Source organism: Maylandia zebra, linkage group LG8, assembly GCF_041146795.1.
Source record: "Maylandia zebra isolate NMK-2024a linkage group LG8, Mzebra_GT3a, whole genome shotgun sequence".
Classification (NCBI taxonomy): Eukaryota; Metazoa; Chordata; class Actinopteri; order Cichliformes; family Cichlidae; genus Maylandia; species Maylandia zebra.
This window is the reverse complement of record NC_135174.1, coordinates 22574184-22600708: the sequence shown is the minus strand read 5'-3', so window position 1 is coordinate 22600708 and position 26525 is coordinate 22574184. Positions and strand designations below refer to the sequence as shown.

The 26525-nt window shown below is 40.8% G+C and overlaps 1 protein-coding gene across 1 annotated transcript; it reads left to right on the top strand.

Annotated features, from left to right (window-relative positions):
- Positions 1-45: 45 nt before the first annotated feature.
- LOC101475163 (alpha-N-acetylgalactosaminide alpha-2,6-sialyltransferase 1-like) lies at positions 46-26525 on the top strand. The gene is made up of 9 exons (XM_024803481.2): positions 46-154; positions 251-443; positions 704-866; positions 2276-2438; positions 22884-23022; positions 23112-23215; positions 23651-23734; positions 24810-24909; positions 26287-26525. Exons 1-9 carry the CDS (start codon positions 60-62, stop codon positions 26488-26490), a joined length of 1245 nt encoding a protein of 414 aa, XP_024659249.2. The 5' UTR covers positions 46-59; the 3' UTR covers positions 26491-26525.

Sequence of the window (26525 nt, the reverse complement as noted above, 5' to 3'; positions counted from 1 at the left end):
TTTAGAAGGAAGTGCATACATGTGTGTTTAATTGAACAGAAAGCCTTCACTTGACAGCGATGGCATCCCAAATCTCCAGGATATTTTTATTGCTCCTTGTAATGACAGTTAGTTTTGTGGTTTTCATTCTATCCCAGGAATCTTTATCAAAAAGGTAATTTTTTTTTCATATCTATCTATGTATATCTATGTATTAATTTGCTAATTCTGAACTTTTTTGCTCCCTTTTGTCCTGTTGCTGTTGTTGCAGTTGGACAATTTTCTCAGGAAAACATGAACTCGGATGGGAAAACTTTTCGTTTAATATTAACCTCTGGGGACAGAAAGAAAAAACAGCTGTGGCTGAGACTCCAATGCCTCTCCTCTACAGAGGAAATTTCACAAAGGCTCCTCAGTGGGATTTTGATGATGTCTATAACCAGGATGCCCCACCTAGACCAACAGTAAGCATGCTAAGACACAATATGACAGAAACAGGACAAATGTAGTAATTAATTTGATGGCTGTGGGCAGGCAACGCTTGTGCTCAGCCATGCAGTCAGTCTGCTTTCACTTAATGGTTTCACTCCTTTAATTAAAATACATAATTCTTAATTATTCATCAAATTTCTGTAACTGTTGTGTTTGTTGTTTCCTCGGGGTATAAAGCTTTCACAAAATCATTTTAACTAATTTCATGATTTAATATTTCTGTTATTATCAGACATGTGCCCAATCACTGCGAAACTCTAAGGATGAGAACTTCAAGAAGGCTTTTCTTCCCAACATACGTTTGTTTCTGCACAAGGACAACATTAACATGAGCGAGTGGAATCGCCTTTCACATTTTAACAATCCTTTTGGGTTTATGCAGTGCAAATATGATGGTAGGTGTTTGTGAAACTGATGCCAGATTAAATATCAGTATATATGTGAGCTTGATCAGCAACTAAGTAATAGATTTTTTGTTATTTAATTTCTCCTTCCAGTTTCTGACTCCTGATATTATAATAAAGACAGACACTGTTGGTGTTAAAAAATATATATTATGGCACCTTTAAGCAGTGTTTTTTGTGTCATCTACAGTTTTCTGTAGTAAAAAGTTCCTGGTGAATCAGGTCAAAGCTCACCAAGGATTAATTAAATGATGAGTTAAAGAAAGTGAAGTTTGAACTTGTATTAAGACACATGAAATTATTCATACAACACTAAATTAAGATACACTCCAAGCCAGTGTTGGTCAAGTTACTTGAAAAAAGTAATCAGTAACTAATTACAGATTACACTCCCCCAAAAAGTAATCCCATTACTTTACTGATTACTTATTTTCAAAAGTAATTAGTTACTTAGTTACTTTTTAAAAGCACGATTTACAACCTGAATAGGTGATAAAGCGATAGATCTTTCAGCCCGATTCTACTTTTTCTGCATAATCCATCATATAAAATGTAATCAAATGGAAAAGTCTCTTTTTAAAACTTGTTTTATTAGTTTTAATCTTTTAACTTTATGCATCAAGCAAAAATTTAATTATATGCAACATTCTCTGACTGGAAGAAATTTGTTTAACATTTAAACCTATTTTCTGCAACACTCCATCTTGATTTCCAGGTTAAGTACTTATGCTGTGAGAGGAATTATATTGAACTGGTTAAGTTCCTTAGATAATACTTTTCAATTTGTGCAGTATTTAGGTAACTCATCTGAAAGAATGAAAATAGAATGTGGGGTCCTTCAAGGTTCTGTTTTGGGAACAAAACTTTTTTATATATAAACGACATTTGCAGATGACACAATTTTTTATTGTTCTAGAGAAAAGTTGAAAGAATTGGCTAAAATTATGGTTATTGAAAAGTAAAAACTAAAAAAATGGTTTGATGTAAATAAGTTATCATTGAATTTGGCAAAGACAAAGTTTATGATGTTTGGAAATCATGTAAAGGAGGAAGAGGTAGTATCATCTATAGATGGAGTATTGATCGAAAGAGTTACAGAATTCCATTTTCTGGGTGTAATAGTGGATGACAAGTTAACATGAAAATCTCATATTGAACATGTTTAAAAAAAGATGGCCAAAAGTATATATATACTGGGTAATGCGATATATATATTAGATTACAAGGCAATGCAAATATTAGATTTTTCATTATTTTTACCCTGAGTTATTGTGTCGAAGAATGGGGGAATACATATGCGAATAATATAAAACCATTATACTTATTACAGAAGAGAGTGCTATGAATTATGCATGATGTTAAATGTATGTCTGTACTCATGTCTTTCTTTTCGTTTGCAGAAGTGATGGCTTCAGTGAAGCTGATTCCAAAGCCAAAAGAGCCACTGCTCCTCCCAAAACCAGGTGCCGATGGCTGTATTCACTGTGCTGTGGTGGGTACTGCAGGAATTTTGAACGGCTCAAAAGTGGGTGCAGAGATCGATGCACATGATTACGTTTTTCGGTACGTAAGAGGTACAAAACAAACCTGTTGTTAATGTTCTTTAAACTGAAGGGAATTATAAGGGTCAAATGTCTCAAAATCACATTGCAGCTGGTGCAGCGCACAGCAATCACTTAGATTTGATGTAATCTCTAGGGACACACAACATTCAAAAATCCAGAAATATATACCTAGTATATATCAAGTGTGTATTTCTATAATATGTGTTGTCAAAGGAGCTTGCAAAGAAAAGCGTCTGGACTTCTTTAAGTTGCTTGAAGACGTTTCACCTCTCATCCGAGAAGCTTCTTCAGTTCTAAGGTCAAATGGTGGAGAGTCCCAGATATAAACCTAGTGGGAGTAACCCCCCACAGAGGGACAAAAGGACCCCCTGATGATCCTCTAATCGCCTGAGCCAAGGTGTGAAACTGGGCGTGGGTCCCAATCAGCCAGAGTTTCGGGTGAGTTCATTGTGAAACCTGGCCCCACCTTATCATGCGAATTCCTGAGGTCAGATGGCCCAGGATGTGAGTGGGCGTTAAGGCGTCTGGGAAGGGATCTCAAAACTGGATTATAGATGGCAGAGAGTTGGTGTCGTAAACCCCCGCCTCTGTTCAAAGATGGTCGCTCACAGTGGACATAGATGGCTTCTTTCACTCCTCTTTCAAACCATCTGTCCTCTCTGTCCAAAATGTGAACATTGGCATCCTCGAAAGAGTGTCCTTTATCCTTAAGATGCAGATGGACTGCTGAGTCTTGTCCTGTGGAGGTGGCTCTTCTGTGTTGTGCCATGCGCTTGTGAAGTGGCTGTTTGGTCTCTCCAATGTAGAGGTCTGAGCATTCCTCGCTGCACTGTACAGCATACACCACATTGTTAAGTTTGTGTCTTGGCGTTTTGTCTTTCGGGTGAACCAGTTTTTGTCTGAGTGTGTTGCTGGGTCTGAAATGCACCGGGATGTCATGCTTGGAGAAAACTCTCCTGAGTTTCTCTGATACACCGGCTACATGGGGGATGACAATGTTGTTGCGTCTGTCCTTCTTATCCTCCCTCGCTGGTGTCTGGTCTTCTTTTCTGTGCCTCTTTGCTGACTTTAAGAACGCCCATTTAGGATAGCCGCACGTTTTGAGTGCTTCCTTTACATGTGTGTGTTCCTTCTTTTTTCCTTCAGGCTTAGAGGGAACATGTTCTGCCCGGTGGTGTAGGGTCCTAATTACTCCAAGTTTGTGTTCCAAAGGGTGATGGGAGTCAAAGAGGAGGTACTGGTCCGTGTGTGTGGGCTTCCGGTAAACTTCGATGTTGAGTTTGCCGTTCTCTTCAATGTGCACGGCGCAGTCCAGGAACGGCAAACAGTGGTCCTTTGTGTCTTCCCTGGTGAACTTGATGTTTTTATCCACAGCGTTAATGTGCGCAGTGAAGGATTCCACTTCTTGTGTCTTGATTTTGACCCAGGTGTCGTCCACATATCTGTACCAGTGGCTGGGTACTCTTCCTTTGAAAGAGCCAAGAGCCTTCCTTTCCACTTCCTCCATGTAAAGGTTGGCTACAATAGGTGACACGGGGGAGCCCATGGCACAGCCATGTTTTTGTCTGTAGAAGCCTTCGTTGTACTTGAAATATGTAGTGGTGAGGCAGAGGTCTAACAGTGTGCAGATCTGATCGGGTGTGAAGTTGGTCCTGTCTTCCAAGGAGCTGTCTTCTTGTAGTCGTTTTCTGACAGTCTCCACGGCCTCAGTGGTGGGTATGCAAGTGAAAAGAGAGACTACATCAAAGGACACCATGGTTTCATCTGGATCCAGGGTAAGTTTCTGGACCTTGTCGGTGAAGTCGGTGGAGTTCTTGATGTGGTGTGGGGTGTTCCCCACGAGAGGCGCAAGGATGGTAGCAAGGTGTTTAGCAATGTTGTAAGTGGCTGAGTTTATGCTACTGACTATGGGTCTGAGTGGAACAGCTTCCTTGTGGATCTTAGGTGAGGTGAGGACAGTAGTGATCTTTGAGCACAGGAAGCAGGTACACACACTAACGGAAAGGGAGGCTCAGAGCATCCATGTTGTACACTACTCTCCTCAGTGACAACAATACCTACGAAGCCCTGAAGCGAGACCCCACAAGCAGCTACAAAAAGAAAGTTATAGCTTGCCTTCAAGACTTTGAAAAGGACAAAATTATTGACCGCCTTACATATCACTGCCTTTACCCAGGGGATGCCATACCCTGCATCTATGGACTTCCTAAGATCCACAAGGAAGCTGTTCCACTCAGACCCATAGTCAGTAGCATAAACTCAGCCACTTACAACATTGCTAAACACCTTGCTACCATCCTTGCGCCTCTCGTGGGGAACACCCCACACCACATCAAGAACTCCACCGACTTCACCGACAAGGTCCAGAAACTTACCCTGGATCCAGATGAAACCATGGTGTCCTTTGATGTAGTCTCTCTTTTCACTTGCATACCCACCACTGAGGCCGTGGAGACTGTCAGAAAACGACTACAAGAAGACAGCTCCTTGGAGGACAGGACCAACTTCACACCCGATCAGATCTGCACACTGTTAGACCTCTGCCTCACCACTACATATTTCAAGTACAACGAAGGCTTCTACAGACAAAAACATGGCTGTGCCATGGGCTCCCCCGTGTCACCTATTGTAGCCAACCTTTACATGGAGGAAGTGGAAAGGAAGGCTCTTGGCTCTTTCAAAGGAAGAGTACCCAGCCACTGGTACAGATATGTGGACGACACCTGGGTCAAAATCAAGACACACACATATATATATATATATATATATATATATATATATATATATATATATATATATATATATATATGTATCAGAATCAGAATGGGGTTTATTGCCAAATGTTGAGCAGGTTTACAACATTAGGAAATTGCTGCGGTGCTTCAGTGCAAACATAGTGTCATAAATAGCACTTAAATAGACATGGAAAAAAAATAAAAGTAGGGATAAGAATTAAAAGTGCTACGTGGAAAGATATGTGCATGAGATATACATGAGATATATACATGAGAATAAGAATTAAGAGTGCTACGTTGAAAGATATATACATGAGTGCAGGTGGTGATCAGTGCCAAACATGGAATGATGCAGTGACACAGCGTAGGGTCATGTGTTAGTGGCGGGTACAGTCATATGGTTATTGTTCATGTGTCCAATGTATACGTATATATATGTGTGTATACGTATATATATATATATATTAGGGGTGCAACGATATTCGTATCGATATTGAACCGTTCGATACAGTGCTTTCGGTTCGGTACGCATATGTATCGAACAATACAACATTTGTAATTTATTTTATCAACTTTCCTTCTGACGATGCTGTCTGTGTGGAGCGCTCAGTGAATCTGCGTTCGACTACTCCGCCTAGGCTGCACTGTCGAGCGCAGATCCACTGAGCGCTCCACACAGACAGCATAGTCAGAAGGAAGAGCGCAGGGCAAGCTAGCTCTCCTTGCAACATGGCAAATTGAACCTCCCCCACCCTCATTCAGATCTGGCGTTTGGAATTATTTTGGTTTTCATGTGACGTATGACCCTGAAGGTAAGCGCGTCATGGACTAAAGTAAAACAGTATGTTGGATGTGCCACACAATGCTCAATTACATGGGTGGGAGCTAGTGTGTTAGCGCAGTTAGCTCGTTAACGTGTTGGCCGTCTAGCCCCATGCACGGGGCTATCAGGGGTAGCTCGTTAACGGAGATTTGCCATGTTGTGGCGTTAAGGTCATTTTAATAAGGTTAACCTGAAAGCACTAGTGGGAACACAACGAATATGACTGCACATTTACGCCGACATCATCCTAGTGCAAAGACAAAAACAACAAGCATGCATGCTACAAACTTTACCCGAGTCATTTAGACAGCCGTTAGCACATGATTCTCCTTATGGGGACCTGATATGTTTAATATGCTGCTGAGAATATAGCCCAGAAGAAGCGGATAGTATAGCTTTTATTTTGGAAAGAGCCATTTCTCTGTAATAAACTCTCTTTTCCAAAGATGAGTGATTCCTCAATCAGATACAGGGCTCGCAAAATCGCTAGCCCGACGTCCTGGGGCTAGCGATTTTTCCAGTCGGGCTACAAAAATCTATCTCTGCCCTGCCCGTCCGACTATTGTAGGAAGGAAAAATATATGTCAATGCTTTTGCCTTCTTTCGGAAATGTAGCTGGGTAATTATGTCATTGGCATCGGTGAGCCACTGTCAATATGTGACATATTGAAATCGCATTTGAATTTGCGCTTGTCTTTTTGCTTTCACTTTGCAATCGCGTGAACTGTGTATAGAGAGCGACAGTACTGATTGGTGAGTGATGATAATTTGTGCACCAATTCCTCTGACATCGTCTTATCAATCGTTAGCTTACTATGCAAACATGACAAGTGAAATCTCCCGCAGCAAGCTTAAACATGTGAGAGGTTGATCGCGCAGAGAATCGCTGAGCTTATGTGAGTGCGCGTGTAAAAGCAGCAGGATATATATTTCAGTTCTGCTGAGCCAAATAAGACAGATCAGGGTGAAGAAGTGACAGCCAAAGAAAAGCTTACCGCAAAACGGAAAAGTTATGACAAATCAGACTATAAGGCAAAAAGAAAGTGCAGCTTTATGGTTTCATGGACAAAATAATTTCTGTGGCTGCGATATGATGAGCTAAATAACCAGGGCTGCACATAAGTGGTCCGCAGGTGCGCATTCGCTGTCAAAATAAAAAACACGCACAAGGGTTAGGGTTAAATTTAAAAACTGTACTTTTAAGTTAAAATCTATATTTATAATTTTAATAAATGACCAATTAAAAAGGCATGAACATTTTATTTTGTATCGAAAAAATATCGAACCGTTACACCAAAGTATCGAACCGAACCGAACCGTGAATTTTGTGTATCGTTGCACCCCTGATATATATATATATATATATATATATATATATATATATATATATATACACACACACACACACACACACATATATATACACACACACACACACATATATATACACACACACACACATATATATATATATATATATATATATATATATATATATATATATATATATATATATATATATATACACATTTGTCTGATGGCAGATACATTACCTTTGTGATTCTCGATGAAGCCCTTACTCCCCTAGACAAACACAACAGGTCCGGATGTTCTATTTGAACTTCAGTTCCATGTAACACCATTTCAAATAAAGTGGTGGACAAACTTCATGCACTGACTGACATATGTTACTCACTGACCGCTCTCAAGCCGTCAGGCTGGGCAAACAAAGAGCTCCAGCGTAGAGTCAACATCCTCTTCTATATGCTCTGTACACACAACCATCAATTTTTTTATAACATGAGCACCACTGTTAAGTTTGCAGATCATACAGTTCATTGGATGCGTGACAGACAAAGATGATTCGTACAAGGAAGAGGTTCACACTTAACATTTGCAAATAATAACATAGTCCTCAACACCAGAATCAACCAGGATGTTGCCTAAATGATATTTAGGCAACATCCTGGTTGCTCTGACTTGCAAATTTAAATATCATGTATTAAAAATATAAATTTAACTTCGTACTTGTTGGGGGAAAACTCTGTAAAAGACCCAGGAGAAATAAAGACACAATGAGACAAAGTTACTTTCTTTATCAAACGTGTACACGGGTGAGCTGCTAAGAACAACTCACACCATGCACAGTGGCTTGGTAATTTTTATAGGCACAGAGCACAGAGACAGTGAGAACAGGATAACAAATAATAAACAGATAAAATAAAACAACTCCATATATGGTGCTAGTCTCGTCAGCAGAGAGCTAGGGAAGATAAAACAATCTAAAACAATATGTCCCAGAAACAAGATGTGTTTGCTGGGAAAGTCTAAAAAGATAATTCTAAACTAATCTAACCATAGGCAGAGGGCAGACAAAAGGCATCTTTGTACATTTAAAAGAAGGTAAAGAAACATAGAATCATTTTTCCTGTAACATTCCCTCCTGTTTTAACTTATTTTAAATGTATACAACAATTGTCTGTGAAGGTTATTTATTAAGTATCTTAAACAATTTTTTAATTTTCAAAATGTCAGCATAGCAGAAATGGAAGTCATCTGGTCTAAAGAATAAAACAAAAGAAAATAATAAAAAGAAAAACATAGTAAATGAAAATCATAGTAATTGAAATAACAAGTGGAATAAACAAGAAAAAATAATAAAACTAAAACTACAAAAAATAAAAGATAAAAACCTTATATTTTAAAACGAAAACTACAAAAAATAAAAGGATGAAAACTAAAATGAAAACTTTGTATTTAAAAATGATGAAAACTTCATATGTAAAATGAAAACTTCAAAAAAAATACAAGGATGAAAACCTTATACTTAAAATGATGCAAACCTTAAATTGAAAACTTTATATGTAAAATAATGAAAACTTCAAAAAATAAAGGATGAGAACTTCAAAAAATAAAAGGGTGAAAACCTTATATTGTACCTGCATAAACTACTAATGTGTTAATCAGTGCATGATCACTTGAAAAAGGCAGAAGTCATTTTTAATCACCACGTCATTCATTAGCAGTTATTACAAGTTCTCCTCTAACAGAATTGCAACGGGATGCTGTTCTTCTTTAGGCACGGCAACATAAGCAGTCATTGTAGTTGTTATCATCTTTGAAATCATTACTCTTAGACATGGCGGTGTAGCTGCTCCAGATGTGTGGTCAGTGACATATTTTTGCAGAATGGACAAATTCTGCAAAGTTTCATAAATGTCTCCTCCAGTTTCGTATCCATCAGGGATAAAAGTGCAACATGTTTCCCCGATCAGCTTGCAAACTCCTCCTTGTGATGCTGTTAGCAGGTCTAGTGTCAGTCTGTTCTGCAGCACCATCGTTCTGATGGCCTGCTGTTCTCCTGCTAAGGCGGTTCCAGGGTCTTAGTCAAGTTGATGTGTCGTAGCAGAGCATATCGGTTGATTTCCACATGATCCCGCACCTCGGCAACTCCAATGCCGGGGATCAAGCTCTGTAAGAATTTCACTCCTCCTCAGATGCGAAACTCTGGTTCCTTTACTGCTTGGTGCCGTCCGTGCACATCCTGTCTGGTAATGAGTCTTTGTTTGTAGTATCATTCGGTAGCTGTAGTTGGAGCGACAGTTGAGGCTCATCAGTGTCGCGTTACTGGCACAGGTTTCGTTGAGTGAACAGTCCATACACTTCCTCTCGTTCCTTGGTGGGCAGAAAGTGTATATGTATTTGCATAGCAGTCAGTTTTATTATTCAAGTAAGCTGTAGTGTTCATAAACTGCCACCAGAAATTAGTGGCATAGCCATGGGGAAACTTGGTGTACTTTCCTTTGTCATACAGTGTCTGCCTTTTCTCCATATAACGTGACTTGTTGTCCCTCACGGAAGCAAAGGTGAGGAGCCCGGCCATGGTCAGGGCCGCTGCAGTTGTTAAGAGCCACCACCTCATGACGACGGGACACACCCTCCTGTCGCGAGTAGACCCCCCGGCCAGGAAAGCTGACCCCTCCACCGGGCGAGATCACAACAAGTGGGCAAGCCTGCCGTCAGCTGTGTTTAGATGGCTTCACTTACTGGCTCTGATGGATGCAAGATGGTCGTTCCGCTATTTTGCAAGCTCCAGTTTTTCCTTTGGAGCACTTTGATCAGAACCCAGTCACCGGGCTGTGATCTGCAAGACACTTGATAGACATCATTACATTCTTCGTCATTTACAATCATCTCTTTATTTTCCTACAACTTAGACATACATTTTGCTACTGAAATTGTATCTGCCTTTTTCACTGGGTAGATTTCTGGCCACTTTGAGAATACATCTATAACCACTAGGGTGTATTTTTACCCTTGGCATTCATTTAGCTCAATAAAGTCCATATGGATTGTGTGGTCTCAGGTTTCCCTGAGCATTACATTTTTGACACGTCATGCATGTTCTGACAAATTGTTTTGCTGAGGTTTCAAAATTTACAGTGTAGAATTTACAGTGTAGAAATGAGAGTATTGTGTAGAATTTACAGTGTAGAAATGAGAGTTGACAATACTGGTCAGTCCCCCCGTTGACAAATGCGTACAGCCATGAGTCACTAATGCCGCCATTTTGTGGAGGAATTTTTTGGCAACACTGGCTTGCCATAACACATCATTAAGTCGTTTGTCAGAACTGCACCGTGTTTTAGCCATTTTGCCTGCTCTGCTGTGCTTGCTGCTTTTTGTTCATTTTTCAACACATCCAGTGGAATCTGATGTGTGTTTACTGCCATCAATGTGATGTTTGCCTGTTGTGCCGCCTATTTTGCTGCTCTGTCAGCAAAATTGTTGCCTGTAGTAATGAAAGAGTCAGTAGGCGTTGTAAGAGGTTGGCATGCTGGTTTGCCAGTTGGTGTAATCATTCCTCTGTTATGCCAAATTTTTTGCAAAATGATGCACAGCAGAGAAAACATACTGGCTGTCTGTATGTATGTTTATTAGTTTGTCTTTGTGTATTTAGCTTTCGCGTATCACAGCTATCAGCTCAGCGCTCTGTGCAGGACATGAAGAAGAAAGTGGTTTTGCTTCTATTATTTTACTATCTGTGGTTACTGCGTAACCTACACAATTTCGGCCTGTGCTGTAAGGTCAAATGCTGTTCTCCTAGCTTCCACACTTGCTGATCATAAGGTGGATCTGGGCCTGGAGTTTGTTTAAATCTCAGAATGTTGTGATACTCGGTCGGTTTCTGGCACTCAGGTGTAATACCAGAAAAGAATGGCATGACTGCTATCTTAAGTTTTGTCAGAGCGTCTCTACCTAGCAAATTTACTGGACACGACGGGTCATATATGCATTTAATAAAGCACCTGCGGCCACTTGCTGTGTGTACTAGTTCTAAAAGGGCAGTTAATTGTTGTACAGTTGTGTGGCCTGAAGCTGACTTTACAACTAATTTGTCCTCTACTCCTACAATCTCGTGGGAAGTGACCTTCCTCTCCACGGTTCTAGCAGGCGTTGTCTCTATGTTATCTGCTGTTTCTGCATGGCTGTCTGCAGCCTTGGTGTTTGTGACTTTGCTCGCCTCTCTGTTCCTGATAGCCACCTGCGGATTAGTGTTTTAGTCTGTTGTCAACACGTCAGCCTTATTTTTAAGTTACAGAATGCTTCTTCTTTTTTTTCTTGGTTTGGGAGAATAGATGCAACACTACATTTTCACTTAAGGCAATTTTAAATAATTTCTAGTTTTTCAAACAATTCATGGATCTCACACATTTCAAACTTTCAAGTTAGGGTTGTTTCCCATTTATACATATATATATTTAACTTTGCATTGCTCACAGCTCATAGCTCACAGCTCTAAACCTAGGCATTTTTCAATCATATGCCTAATCACTATGTGTCACTGTGATTCTCAAGTATGGTCACAAGTTCGTTTAAATTCATTTCCAAAACCAACAAAATAATCAAACAAAACCAAAAAACATAAACGTGTCAGGACACAAAAGAAAAAAGAAAAATGCTGCCACCCGAACAAGGCAGAAGTCTGCATATGTTGGCTTGTAATAGCATGCAGCTTGTAACATGGTAGACTAATGTGCCTGTGTTAATTCAGCTCCATATTATTGTGTGAAGTTGCACTGGGTTGGGAGTGGTTTTGTGTGTGTCACATTTTTGGTGAGCCAATGGCTGGAATGGGGTTGGACTAATTAGAGGCAGGTGTACTTGATTGCACTGATACACTGGTCTACATATAGCCCACACTACAAACACTGCTGTGTTGTTTTGTCTCTCTGTGCAGTCCAGGGCCTATTATATGCCACAGCCTAAAGGCAGCAGGGTTGCAGAGGCTTGAGTGACCACTGACTATATGCTTGCAGGGTGGTGGGTCTCCAAGGACAACTTCTAACCCTGTTAAAGGCAACATGTGGAGTGCAACTTGGCCGTGTGGCATAGCTGGCTCTGGCCTTGGGACTGTGTGTTTTTATACAATTCATAAGTGGGACACTGGACTGTTTTATCTTTTATCTCTTGATATATTTTTCGTCAATAAATTATCTTTTAGAATTTTATTGACTGTCATCTTTTTGCCCACGACTGAGACGGTTGGTCAGACCTAGAGTCTTTCTTTGGGTGTGTTACAGCAGCTTCTGCTCTAAAAGAAAAGAAAAAGAAAAGAAAATGTGGAACATGCTCATCAGCTTAGCAGTGTCTACATATTTAATTCAGCTTCTCAATCCTGTAGTTTTAGCTGTTGTCTACAGGGTTTTGCTTATTGGTTGTTATTATAGGTGTGCTCTATATCTCAGCAATGTGTCATTCTAGGATGATAGGTTTCAAGCTGGTCAAGTGCCTCTATGCACTTCATTAGTTTAGTTATACTCTGTATTGTCTTCATCCCACATGTCATTACACTGAGTTTCAGCAAACCTTAAGCTTGATGCAGACTACTGCTTAACAATTATCCACCTTACATCATAACCGATTAAGGTGCCTCTTCATATTAATATTATGTCATTGTTAATATTATCCTCTTTGTCTTATATGACAGCAATAGCATATTATAATATTTTATCAGTGTGTACCACTATACTACTCCTGAGCCAATTTGATAGTTAGGATCATCTTATTCAGCAAACAGATAATTTTGAATTCATCCAATCTGCGGTCACATTTGTTCTCTCTGTTGCATGGCGGACCAGGCAGTTCTATTATAATATAGTATTTATATTTTATTTTGTATCCATCAAGGGCTTCAGATGACCTGCAGAATCATCCTTTTCCCAGGGTGGAGACAGTTACCTTTTCACACACTGTCCTTGGCTGAACAATGACACAGCCTTAATATACCTTATTTATTTTATTAAAATATTTTCGTGTGAATTATTTGCTTTATATTCATTTTATACATGCTGGGCATGGTCATCATGCCAACTGTGTTTCATTGTTAATATCACTTTACAGGTTGTTATCCTTGCTATTATTAATTTCAAATACTCTAAAGATCATTTCTACTGTAATTTTCCCTTTGTTTATCTTTATTTCGTACTTTTTATATTTATATCTACTCAGTGGGGTCTGTTTTCAACCCTTTTAAACTACTTCAAACTACTTTGATCTCTAGTTTTCACCTAATAAGGGATTATTATGTTCTTCCTGATATGGGTGTTGCTGCAGATGCGGCTGCAGGAATGGGTGATGGTTTACTAAAAGGATTGTGGGAACTGCACAGTGTCTCGTCTTCTGGTTTTACTAAACTGGCAGTTGAGTTCTGTTCTCCCGACTGTTTATATTTTGTTTTCTTAAATCTCTCAGTTTTTGTCCGGCGTCTGGACTTTTCTTTTCTCACCACTGCTCGTCAGCAGGAATGAGTTTTAATTTCACTTGCTTGATTACCCATCTTATTTATGTATTTACTTATTTTTGTTTATTAAGTAATATATACACGATACAGCTGCTATCACCTTCGCTGGTATTAGAGACGAGAGTGGTTGCTCACACGCCCTTCTACTTTCGGACTATTTCCAAAAGCGGTGTGAACTTTACGAGACGGAACTCGACCGTTCTCTCAACTCACCAGCACGTCAGTGAATAGCAGTAAAAGAAAAACACAGTAGGAGCAGCTCAGTCTCTTATTGGACCGTGAAAATTCAGCTTGCTCCATTAATTAAAACAATACACACACACACATTCACATTCACACCTATTCGCGCGATCGGAACCCTTATCATAAGGGGAGCTGCCAGTCTTTCTGTAGACGAGCTACTTATTCCCTAGACCCTGTCTAGACCCAGCTGGGGGAGCTACCCAGAGCTCCAAACCTAACCCACAGAAGTGGGGAGCTTCCAGTCGACGAGCTCCAAGCTACCAGCCGACGAGCTACTTTAAACCCACAGAGGTGGGGAGCTTCCAGTCGCGACGAGCTACTCTCGCTATTTTAAATTCCCTGAATTTAAAATACGCTTTTACGCAAGATTGTGTCAGTGTGTCTGTATCTACCTGGTCGGTGTCGCCGGGTCTGGTCCACCTCGATCGGGCCCCACCACCGTGGGTCGCTTTCTAGAACGTTGGCCAAGACTCGAATTTAACGCCCTTGGTCTTTGACCACACACCTAGTGTGTGTGGGCTGTCGACAGACGAACAACGTGGACTGGTCACGGAGATGGGACACGATGGAGGCGCTCCGGCTCCGAAGGACCAAGAAATGTTGGGGGAAAACTCTGTAAAAGACCCAGGAGAAATAAAGACACAATGAGACAAAGTTACTTTCTTTATCAAACGTGTACACGGGTGAGCTGCTAAGAACAACTCACACCATGCACAGTGGCTTGGTAATTTTTATAGGCACAGAGCACAGAGACAGTGAGAACAGGATAACAAATAATAAACAGATAAAATAAAACAACTCCATATATGGTGCTAGTCTCGTCAGCAGAGAGCTAGGGAAGATAAAACAATCTAAAACAATATGTCCCAGAAACAAGATGTGTTTGCTGGGAAAGTCTAAAAAGATAATTCTAAACTAATCTAACCATAGGCAGAGGGCAGACAAAAGGCATCTTTGTACATTTAAAAGAAGGTAAAGAAACATAGAATCATTTTTCCTGTAACAGTACTCAAGAGAAAAGAAGAGAATTAATGGAGATTTAGACCACATAATGAAAACACCAAATGAGGAAATATCTTTAGGATGATTGATGGTCCATCCCTTGGACACAGTGTGGTGTTCCTGAACCAGCTTAACAATGGAATCACTACTTTATGCTCACCATTGTCATTCTAATGAACAGTGGTATTACTTTCAGTGTTACTTCCACTTGTTGTCCACCAACTGATCTTTTTCAACATGGCACTATTGTATGACTGTGTTGGTCTTTACCATCATTTCAATGAACTATTAGTATAGGAGTTCACAGATTCATCTCAGAAAGAGATGTTGCAACAGTTTTCTTTGTTTACTGTTTCAACTTCTTCTACTCTCATATTCATGCTGATGTGTAGGTCCCTTCCAAAATATTCATTTTATTTAAGGAACTGATTTCAAAATGACTAAACGCATTGAAGAAGAGATTTTAACTAATGATATTATAATGACACATCAAAAAATGAGTTTCTGTCACAAGTTTCCTTTCTTTAGATGGAAGTCTGTTGAAGACCAATAAAAAGGGTTAGAACTTGAATAAAATCACCATTGGGGTGAATTAATTTTTAATTTTTTGATGTAGCTGCGCCATTCCAGGGCTTGGTTTCAGCAAGATACCAGGTGGGAATCAAACTACACAAAGGTGTGTAGTCTTACCACTACACTATCCAGCTGCCATTTACACCTGGGTGTACATGTATATCTTGGTTGACTGCTGCTTCTAAACATATGCATTATTAGTACTGTATGCTGCTCAGTAACATTGAAAATGTATTATTTACTGTTACTGATGCTTATGTTGGTCATTGTGGTTTGCTTACAGTGTTGTCTTCTTTTTGCTTGTTTTTTTTGTATCAGCAGGAGATTATCGAATTCGGTTCTTTAGAATTCTTTTAATGACAGAGAAAGACCCCGGACTCAGTGTGATCAAGCTCAAAAAATAATCTTTATTGTACATTTCCGGAAACGGAGAGCTGTAGACACAAGGACGCACACACAGGTCTAAAAGCATTGCAAGCCAAAGGCGTATATATAGTTCTGCTATACGTCACACACAGTTTCGATCAAAACAACTCTGCTTAGTTTCACTTTCTGTCTGCACGCTTCTTGTTCTCTGCACAAAGCGTGCAGTTTCCTGTCAGTACTTTTGGCTCAGATTCTAGTCACAATGGCATTCTCCTACTCTGGCCTCTATAAAACAATATAAATAGAAAATAAGCACTAAGAATATATATTTATTTTGTAATATGATCAGGCAGTTTTACTGTGTCTTTTCTCTCTATCCCTCTTCTCCTCTATTTTTCTTCCCTTCACCTTCTGTTAACTCTCTTCTTTCTCTTTCCTGTCCCCCGGTCCTGTCCATTCTGATTGTAATAACTCAAAATGAAAAATATATATACAATTATATATATATACATATATATTAGGGGTGCAACGATATTCGTATCGATATTGAACCGTTCGATACAGTGCTTTCGGTTTGGTACGCATATGTATCGAACAATACAACATTTGTAATTTATTTTATCAACTTTCCTTCTGACGATGCTGTCTGTGTGGAGAGCTCAGTGAATCTGCGTTCGACTACTCCGCCTAGGCTGCACTGTCGAGCGCAGATCCACTGAGCGCTCCACACAGACAGCATCGTCAGAAGGAAGAGCGCAGGGCGAGCTAGCCAGACAGAAGTTAAGCTCTCCTTGCAACATGGAAAATTGAACCTCCCCCACCCTCATTCAGATCTGGCGTTTGGAATTATTTTGGTTTTCATGTGACGTATGACCCTGAAGGTAAGCGCGTCATGGACTAAAGTAAAACAGTATGTTGGATGTGCCACACAATGCTCAATTACATGGGTGGGAGCTAGTGTGTTAGCGCAGTTAGCTCGTTAACGTGTTGGCCATCTAGCCCCATGCACGGGGCTATCAGGGGTAGCTCGTTAACGGAGATTTGCCATGTTGTGGCGTTAAGGTCATTTTAACAAGGTTAACCTAAAAGCACTAGTGGGAACACAACGAATATGACTGCACATTTACACCGACATCATCCTAGTGCAAAGACAAAAACAACAAGCATGCATGCTACAAACTTTACCCAATTCATTTAGACAGCCGTTAGCACATGATTCTCCTTATGGGGACCTGATATGTTTAATATGCTGCTGAGAATATAGCCCAGAAGAAGCGGATAGTATAGCTTTTATTTTGGAAAGAGACATTTCTCTGTAATAAACTCTCTTTTCCAAAGATGAGTGATTCCTCAATCAGATACAGGGCTCGCAAAATCGCTAGCCCGACGTCCTGGGGCTAGCGATATTTCCAGTCGGGCTACCAAAATCTATCTCTGCCCTGCCTGTCCGGTGTTCCAGATCTACTGACGTTTAGATCAACTGGCGTTGGTCGAACAGATGTGTGGCATTCTTGCGTTTCAGGAGCTGCTACCGACAAACCAGCAAAAAAACCGCCAAATGTGTCACCTGTGACACTTGTGAGGTTGTCTCAAACACACTCCGTCAGTCTTGATGCTGTTGAACAACAAAATGTTTAAAAATGTGGCGAGTTTACCTGGTGATATCCTCATGCGCAACGCGATCGCGAAAACAGCAAACAAGTAATACCACGCCGATGTTGTTCACAGGACAGCAAGAGTAAACGATCGGGAGACTCTTGTCGTCGTCATCGTTCCCCTTGCACGGTTTGTTTCTCCGAATTCAGCGTTTTTGCTTCACAACTAAAGCGAGCAGTTTACTTTGTGTGCACTAACATGGACTCGAGTCAACCAGCGCCACCTCTGGCCAAGTGCCACAGCCTACAGCCAGATCAACCTGTGACACACATCTGCACCACGTTTGAATTCGTGTCATGCACATTTGTACCTTTCAATTGTGTCTGTTTGTGCGTCATGCAAATAAACCTTTGAAATGAATGAAATGACACTAATATTTCACTATTGTTGTAACATCACATGTCGTTAGCGTAGTCTGTCTGTGTCTTCCCTCTGCAAACGAACATTTCAGAGTTGGTTGTTATATACAGTCTGTATAAGTGTGGTTAATCTAATGAACATTTGTAAGGAGATGGCAGTTACTGTGAATGTACAGCATTTACACAGTGATTAGTAATAAACAGTCAGACAATGACTCTGACAATCTCATTCAGTCTTGCAGACTGAATGCACCTTCTGTGGAAAGTGGTACCACACAGTGTGTGTGGACTTCCCCTGTGCAGAAGGCGACTACAAATGTTGTGCATGCTAAATAAACAGAAACAAATGATCCCTGTTGTCTTTGCTTACTGATTGTTTTCAGTGTTGACAATCCACATTGCTGGCATTGCATCTGTCAACATGTTTGTGGGTAGATTTGGATGTACCAGGGGTAAGTGCAGCCACTCAGCCTCTACTCACTGTGATCGTAGCAGCAGGTGTAGATGTGTCACAAGTTAATCTAGTAGTAGGCTATGGTAGTAGTGGACTGACCTCCATTTGAAACTGCTCCAGCTGCTGTGTGATAGTGGATCTGCTACAAATTGAAGATCATATGGAAGTTTTGGAAATTAACCCTTGTATTATTTTGAAAAACAAAAAAGTGACATTGATTTTGTTGCGGGTCATTTTGACCCGTACTGTGTAAATCCACTCAGAATTGTTCAAAAACTGCAATAAAACAATAGCAACTTTATTTTCCATTAGATAAACATGTAGAACACAGACATACAACAGTTAGACTTTCCATAACTAATTTAGAAACAATTTGGTTTTTCGTTCTTACAAACACATTTCTGTTGAAATTGCCCAACGTTCTCAGTTTTTCAATGCTCAACATTTTCTATTTTGTCCACATGATGGACAGAATGTAACTGTGTGCTTTCTGCAGATGTACTTCTTGCATTTCTCACAAAATGTGCTTGTTTTCAAACAGGAACCTTCCTAACTAAGATTTAAAACAAAAGATTTCTACGTCTCCTCCAGTCTCACAAACAGATGACAAACCAAGCGACACACCTGAGTCACTGACTTTCTTAAATCCACTCACTCTCACTGGCTCTGTTTATTACTAATCACTGTGTAACTGCTGTGAATTCAAAGTAACTGCCGTCTCCTTACAAATCTTCATTGGATTAACCACACTTATACAGACTGTATATAACTACCAACTCTCCAGCCATGTTGATGGATTGCCTATATTGGCTGGAAATATTCATTTCCAGAGAAAGGACACAGACAAACGATGCTTACAGGATGTGATGTGACAACACTAATGAAATATTGATGTGTCATATTTGTCCAAGGCGTATTTCATTGTTATGGAAAAAGAGAATATCAAAATCATGATGACCAATTGGAGTGGTGATTTCTATGACTTTGTGTATATAATTTGGGATTTTGAACAAATGTAGGCCAATAAGGAATATATGATATCATTTCATTCTTTTCAAAGGTTTATTTGCATGACGCACAAACAGACACAATTGAAAGGTACAAATGTGTTGTGCATGAAACAAATTCAAACGTGGTGCAGATGTGTGTCACAGGTTGATCTGGCTGTAGGCTGTGGCACTTGGCCAGGGGGGGCGCTGGTTGACTCGAGTCCATGTTAGTGCACACAAAGTAAACTGCTCGCTTTAGTTGTGAAGCAAAAACGCTGAATTTGGAGAAATAAACCGTGCAAGGGGAACGATAACGACGACTAGGGTCTCCCGATCGTTTACTCTTGCTATCCTGTGAACAACATCGGCGTGGTATTACTTGTTTGCTGTTTTCGCGATCGCGTTGCGCATGAGGATATCACCAGGTAAACTCGCCACATTTTTATACATTTTGTTGTTCAACAGCATCAAGACTGACGGAGTGTGTTTGAGACAACCTCACAAGTGTCACAGGTGACACATTTGGCGTTTTTTTTGCTGGTTTGTCGGTAGCAGCTCCTGAAACGCAAGAATGCCACACATCTGTTCGACCAACGCCAGTTGATCTAAACGCCAGTAGATCTGGAACACCGGCTATTGTAGGAAGGAAAAATATATGTCAATGCTTTTGCATTCTTTCGGAAATGTAGCTGGGTAATTATGTCATTGGCATCGGTGAGCCACTGTCAATATGTGACATATTGAAAGCGCGTTTGAATTTGCGCTTGTTTTTTTGCTTTCACTTTGCAATCGTGTGAACTGTGTATAGAGAGCGACAGTACTGATTGGTGAGTGATGATAATTTGTGCACCAATTCCTCTGACATTGTCTTATTAATCGTTAGCTTACTATGCAAACATGACAAGTGAAATCTCCGGCAGCAAGCTTAAACATGTGAGAGGTTGATCGCGCAGAGAATGTGAGTGCGTGTGTAAAAGCAGCAGGATATATATTTTAGTTCTGCTGAGCCAAATAAGACAGGTCAGGGTGAAGAAGTGACAGCCAAAGAAAAGCTTACCACAAAACGGAAAAGTTATGACAAATCAGACTATAAGGCAAAAAGAAAGTGCAGCTTTATGGTTTCATGGACAAAATAATTTCTGTGGCTGCGATATGATGAGCTAAATAACCAGGGGTGCACATAAGTGGTCCGCAGGTGCGCATTCGCTGTCAAAATAAAAAACACGCACAAGTTTTAAATTTAAAAACTGTACTTTTTTACTGTACACACACACATATAAAAAAAAAAACACCCAGCACGCCCCTATGGGCGGTTTATCCTTCAAGCTCGGGTCCTCTACCAGAGGCCTGGGAGCTTGAGGGTCCTGCGCAGTATCTTAGCTGTTCCCAGGACTGCGCTCTTCTGGACAGAGATCTCCGATGTTGTTCCCGGGATCTGCTGGAGCCACTCGCCTAGCTTGGGAGTCACCGCACCTAGTGCTCCGATTACCACGGGGACCACCGTTACCTTCACCCTCCACATCCTCTCGAGCTCTTCTCTGAGCCCTTGGTATTTCTCCAGCTTCTCGTGTTCCTTCTTCCTGATATTGCTGTCATTCGGAACCGCTACATCGATCACTACGGCCGTCTTCTTCTGTTTGTCTACCACCACTATGTCCGGTTGGTTAGCCACCACCATTTTGTCCGTCTGTATCTGGAAGTCCCACAGGATCTTAGCTCGGTCATTCTCCACCACCCTTGGGGGCATCTCCCATTTTGACCTCGGGACTTCCAGGTTATACTCGGCACAGATGTTCCTGTACACTATGCCGGCCACTTGGTTATGGCGTTCCATGTATGCCTTGCCTGCTAGCATCTTGCACCCTGCTGTTATGTGCTGGATTGTCTCTGGGGCATCTTTACACAGCCTGCACCTGGGGTCTTGCCTGGTGTGATAGACCCCAGCCTCTATGGATCTTGTGCTCAGAGCTTGTTCTTGTGCTGCCATGATTAGTGCCTCTGTGCTGTCTTTCAGTCCAGCTTTGTCCAGCCACTGGTAGGATTTCTGGATATCAGCCACCTCCTCTATCTGCCGGTGATACATACCGTGCAGGGGCCTGTCCTTCCATGATGGTTCCTCGTCTCCCTCCTCTTTCTTGGGTTTCTGCTGCCTGAGGTATTCACTGAGCACTCGGTCAGTTGGGGCCATCTTCCCAATGTATTCTTGGATGTTCGTTGTCTCATCCTGGACTGTGGTGCTGACACTCACCAGTCCCCGGCCCCCTTCCTTCCGCTTAGCGTACAGCCTCAGGGTGCTGGACTTGGGGTGAAACCCTCCATGCATGGTAAGGAGCTTTCTTGTCTTTATGTCAGTGGCTTCTATCTCCTCCTTTGGCCAGCCTATTACCCCAGCAGGGTACCTGATCACGGGCAGGGCGTACGTGTTGATGGCCCGGATCTTGTTCTTACCATTCAGCTGACTCCTCAGGACTTGCCTGACCCTCTGCAGGTACTTGGTGGTTGCAGCCTTTCTAGCGGCCTCTTCATGGTTCCCATTCGCCTGTGGGATCCCCAAGTACTTGTAACTGTCCTCTATGTCTGCAATGTTGCCTTCTGGTAGTTCAATCCCCTCAGTTCTGACTACCTTCCCTCTCTTTGTTACCATCCGACTACACTTCTCCAGTCCGAACGACATTCCAATGTCATTGCTGTATAGCCTGGATCAGTGAATCGATGTCTCGTTCACTCTTGGCATACAGCTTGATGTCATCCATGTACAGGAGGTGGCTGACAACTGCTCCGTTCCGTAGTCGGTATCCGTAGCCAGTCTTGTTAATGATCTCACTGAGGGGGTTCAGGCCTATGCAGAACAGCAGTGGGGACAGAGCATCTCCTTGGTAGATCCCGCACTTGATGGTGACTTGTGCTATGGGCTTGGAGTTGGCCTCTAGTGTTGTACGCCACATCCCCATTGAGTTCCTGATGAAGGCTCTTAGGGTCCCATTGATCTTGTACAATTCTAGGCATTCCAGTATCCAGCTGTGGGGCATTGAGTCATAGGCCTTCTTGTAATCAATCCAGGCAGTGCACAGGTTGGTCAGTCTGGTCTTGCAGTCTCGGCTGATTGTTCTGTCTACCAGTAGCTGGTGTTTTGCGCCTCTGGTATTCTTGCCAATTCCTTTCTGTGTCCCGCTCATGTATTGACCCATGTGCCTGTTCATCTTAGCCGATATGATGCCTGATAGGAGCTTCCATGTAGTACTGAGGCAGGTTATTGGTCGGTAGTTGGAGGGGACCGGTCCCTTCTTGGGGTCCTTGGGGATCAGGACGATGAAAGGTATATCACACTACCTTCAATTTGAATGCTGTTGCTTGAACTACTGACTGATTTTGAACATTACAATTAAATCAACGTAAACTGAACCAGAGATCAACTTTCTGAATTGTGTCTGTTTGGCAGGATGAACGGTGCCGTTATCAAAGGTTATGAGGAAGATGTAGGAAATAGAACATCAGTGTACGTTCACACAGAGCACTCCATCGCCGCATCACCTTATTTTTTTGGGAAGTATGGATACAAGTCTGCCCCTCATGATGAGGTAGTAAAACTTACAAGACAACAGTGTGATATTGTTTATACTCTCCACAGACTAAAGATTATTTTGCTCCATAATTTTTCTCTTGGCAGGGAATAAAATATGTGCTGATTCCTGAGGCAATGAGAGATTTCCGATGGCTTGAGGGTCTTTTCAAAGGACATGAGGGCTATAGTGGCCCACACCACAAGAAATGGTGATTATCAAATTAAGTAGTTATGTAGTAATTTTTTTTTCTCCTGCTTTGACAAATCTCAATTTTTCCAATTAGTTTATAGTGTCATTAGACAATCTTTTAAGAGCAGCCTCACAGCTCAGAGGTGTGAGTGGAGAAGAACTAGAGACAATTTACCAGCTGGGATTTTGTCTAACTGGTAAAAATCCATGGCCTTCCTCGTGGCTCCTACATGTCACTGCTGAGTGCACCCACATGTGAGGTGTTCACAGGTGCCTCATTATTAGCAGATGTACTCTACAAATGCACTCTGGAAAATGCTAAAGCAACTTGAGTTGATATCTACTTTTTCTTTTAGGTTTTAATGGACAATTGTAATGCCTTTTATTTAAAAAAAACAACTAAAATTAATAATATAAATTATCCCTCCTCTCCCTTGTGTTTTCACCTCACCAGGCCAGGGACCTACTATTCAGGGCAGTACAATGAGAGCCGATTCTACGTTCTACACCAGGACTTCCTCCGATACGTGAAGAACAGGTCAGACTCCTATGAGCATACTGTGATTACATATGAGCAGATGTTGGTAATAATATAATATAATATAATATAATATAATATAATATAATATAATATAATATAATATAATATAATATAATATAATAAGGTTGCAGAAAAGCTGGTTCCATACCTGGACAAATTACTGGTGCATCCCAGGGCTAACATAGAAACAGGCAACAGTTCACATTGTTTCATCATCTAATAATTGTTTTTCTTTCCTGAACAAGTTTGCTCTTAAAGTTAACTCCATTCTGGGAGAGTGACTCTTCTGAGCTTCTGCTCAACTCTGTTGAGAATCATTAAAGTGATGGTTGGGACTTCCAGTCAATCAATTGAAATACATTGTGGATTTCAAAATCTTATTTGGTTTTCATATGTACCTATTTTCAGTGATATCAACTTTAATAGCAGGAAATTAACTAGGCATAATTCTTTTTTATGTGTGTTTTTATTGTTCTGGGTCTTTTGACCGAGCATTTTGAGTTAATGGGGCTTCTTTGTGCTAATTTTGTAGGTTTCTATTATTTAGTATTGAGTTTAGTCCCGGTTTTGCTTCCATGTTTAGTTTTATTTCTGATTCCATGTTTTCTTGTCGATGTGCCTCGTCTCCTTTTTCTGTTTACATGTTTCCCTCCTTGTTTTTTATTCCATCTCTTCCCTCTCTGTCATGTGCTTTCCTATACATTTTCCCCAGCCCATCTCGCCTCTCTCTCCCCCTCCATGTCTCATCTTTCTTAATTATTCTGTATTACCCTCTTTGTGTCTCCTCTGTTTGTCTCCCCAGTCTTTCTTGTTCCCCTTTGGGTTCCTTCCTCCCGGCCTCATGTCAGGCCGTGTGTTCTTGCCTGCGTCTTGTGTTTAGTGTGTTTTGTTTTGCTTCCTCCTGTCTCGATTAACTCCTCCCAACTGTGTTCCCCGTGTATTTCCACTTCCCTCGTCACCATCATGTGTATTTATTGTGCAAGTTTTCCTTCTTTCATTTTCAGATCATCTCTTAACCCTTCCAGTATTTTTATATTTTTTGTTTGTTTGTTTGTTTGTTTTTTAATCACAGGTTCCTAAAGTCACCTAATCTGAATAAAAGATTCTGGGCAATAGTCAGACCAACCAATGGAGCATTCACTCTCTTCCTGGCTTTGCATATTTGTGACACAGTGAGTTAATATTACCTTTACATTTCTGTGTAAGAGGTATTGGTTTCCACACCTATATACACAATACACAGACTAAAAGCCTCAAAGCAGCTCTTTAATGAAAATAAGCTATTTCACACATGTTTTCTGCAAAGTAGATGACATCTATATGTCACAGTCAAACCACAAAACGAACGAATCTTGAAAAAAAAGCAATCTTGAAATTACGTAAACATAAACCCAGATGAACAATGCCACCACATGACATATCAGACCAAGTAATCATTTATTCAACATGATTCGGTACCTTTTAGAATCGTCTTTACCAGCAATAACCAAAGTTTCTCACATTGTTGTTCAGGAATTTTTTTCCCACTCATCTTTGCAATGTTGCTTCAGTTCATTAAAGTTTGATTTTTCAGTCATTCTCCTATACATTCGTTGCACTGAGAATATCGGTTATAAACTAAAAACGTGCAGGAGTTTTTTTTTTATATTATTTTTTTGTACTCAACTAAATGATTGTGCCCAGGCACTGTGGCTGAAAGATACAGCTTAACTCATCTGTCCTAAAAGCTGATGTCCTGCTTGTTGGTATGAGGTGTTTATAATATGAAAAATAATGTGCTGTGTTTGTTTGTTTTCCTAAATGTGCCATTGTACATTATGGACAAAAATCTCCACTCTGTCTTGTCTGCCCAAATTGAACAGAGTTTCTGAAGTCTTTCTGGGTCATTCACATGCAATTTGTAAATTAAAATGTGCTGCTATGTTCTTTTTATAGAGAAGAAGCAACCATCAATCTTCTGGAATTGTGCTGTCAGGCACTTTCATTAATTATTATTTCATTAATTATTTAATTAGCACGGTGGCACGGTGGTTAGCACTGTTGCCGCACAGCAAGAAGGTCCTGCGTTCAATTCCACCATCAGGCTGGGGTCTTTCTGTGTGGAGTTTGCATGTTCTCCCCGTGTTTGTGTGTGTTCCCTCCGGGTACTCCGGCTTCCTCCCACTGTCCAAAGACATGCAGCTTCAAATCAAATCAAATCACTTTTATTGTCACATCGTAGGGATAGGTTAATTGGATAATCCAAATTGCCACTAGGTGTGAATGTGAATGTGAGTGTGAATGGTTGTCTGTCCTTGTGTGTTAGCCCTGCGACAGACTGGCGACCTGTCCAGGGTGTACCCCGCCTCTCACCCTATGACAGCTGGGATAGGCTCCCGCGACCCTGAAAAGGATAAGCGAATGGAATATTTAATTAATTATTATTATTATGACCTATTATTATTGTTGTTGTTGCTGTTGTTTTTCCTGATGGGAACTGTATTAAGGTATTCTGCAAACTATGTCTTGAAAAGTAAGGATTTTTTCTCTCTCTCTTTCTGTATCCTCAGGTGGATGCATATGGATTCATGACTGATGACTACATGAAATACTCCAACTACTATGCTCAGAAGTACATTAAAACAAAAGTACATTTCTATGCCAACCATGACTACATTTTGGAGAAGAATACATGGAAAGATCTTCACAACAGAAAAGTAATAAAGCTGTATCAAAGAACGGAGCCAGAATCAGGGACTGAAAAGCCAAAGTAACACTGAGTCCACCCATAAGGATAAAACCTACACTA

Coding starts and splice junctions, on each gene's coding strand:
- LOC101475163 (XM_024803481.2), top strand. CDS start 60: ATGGCATCCCAAATCTCCAGGATATTTTTATTGCTCCTTGTAATGACA. Junction 155..250: donor CAGGAATCTTTATCAAAAAG/GTAATTTTTTTT, acceptor CTGTTGTTGCAG/TTGGACAATTTTCTCAGGAA. Junction 867..2,275: donor TATGCAGTGCAAATATGATG/GTAGGTGTTTGT, acceptor TTTCGTTTGCAG/AAGTGATGGCTTCAGTGAAG.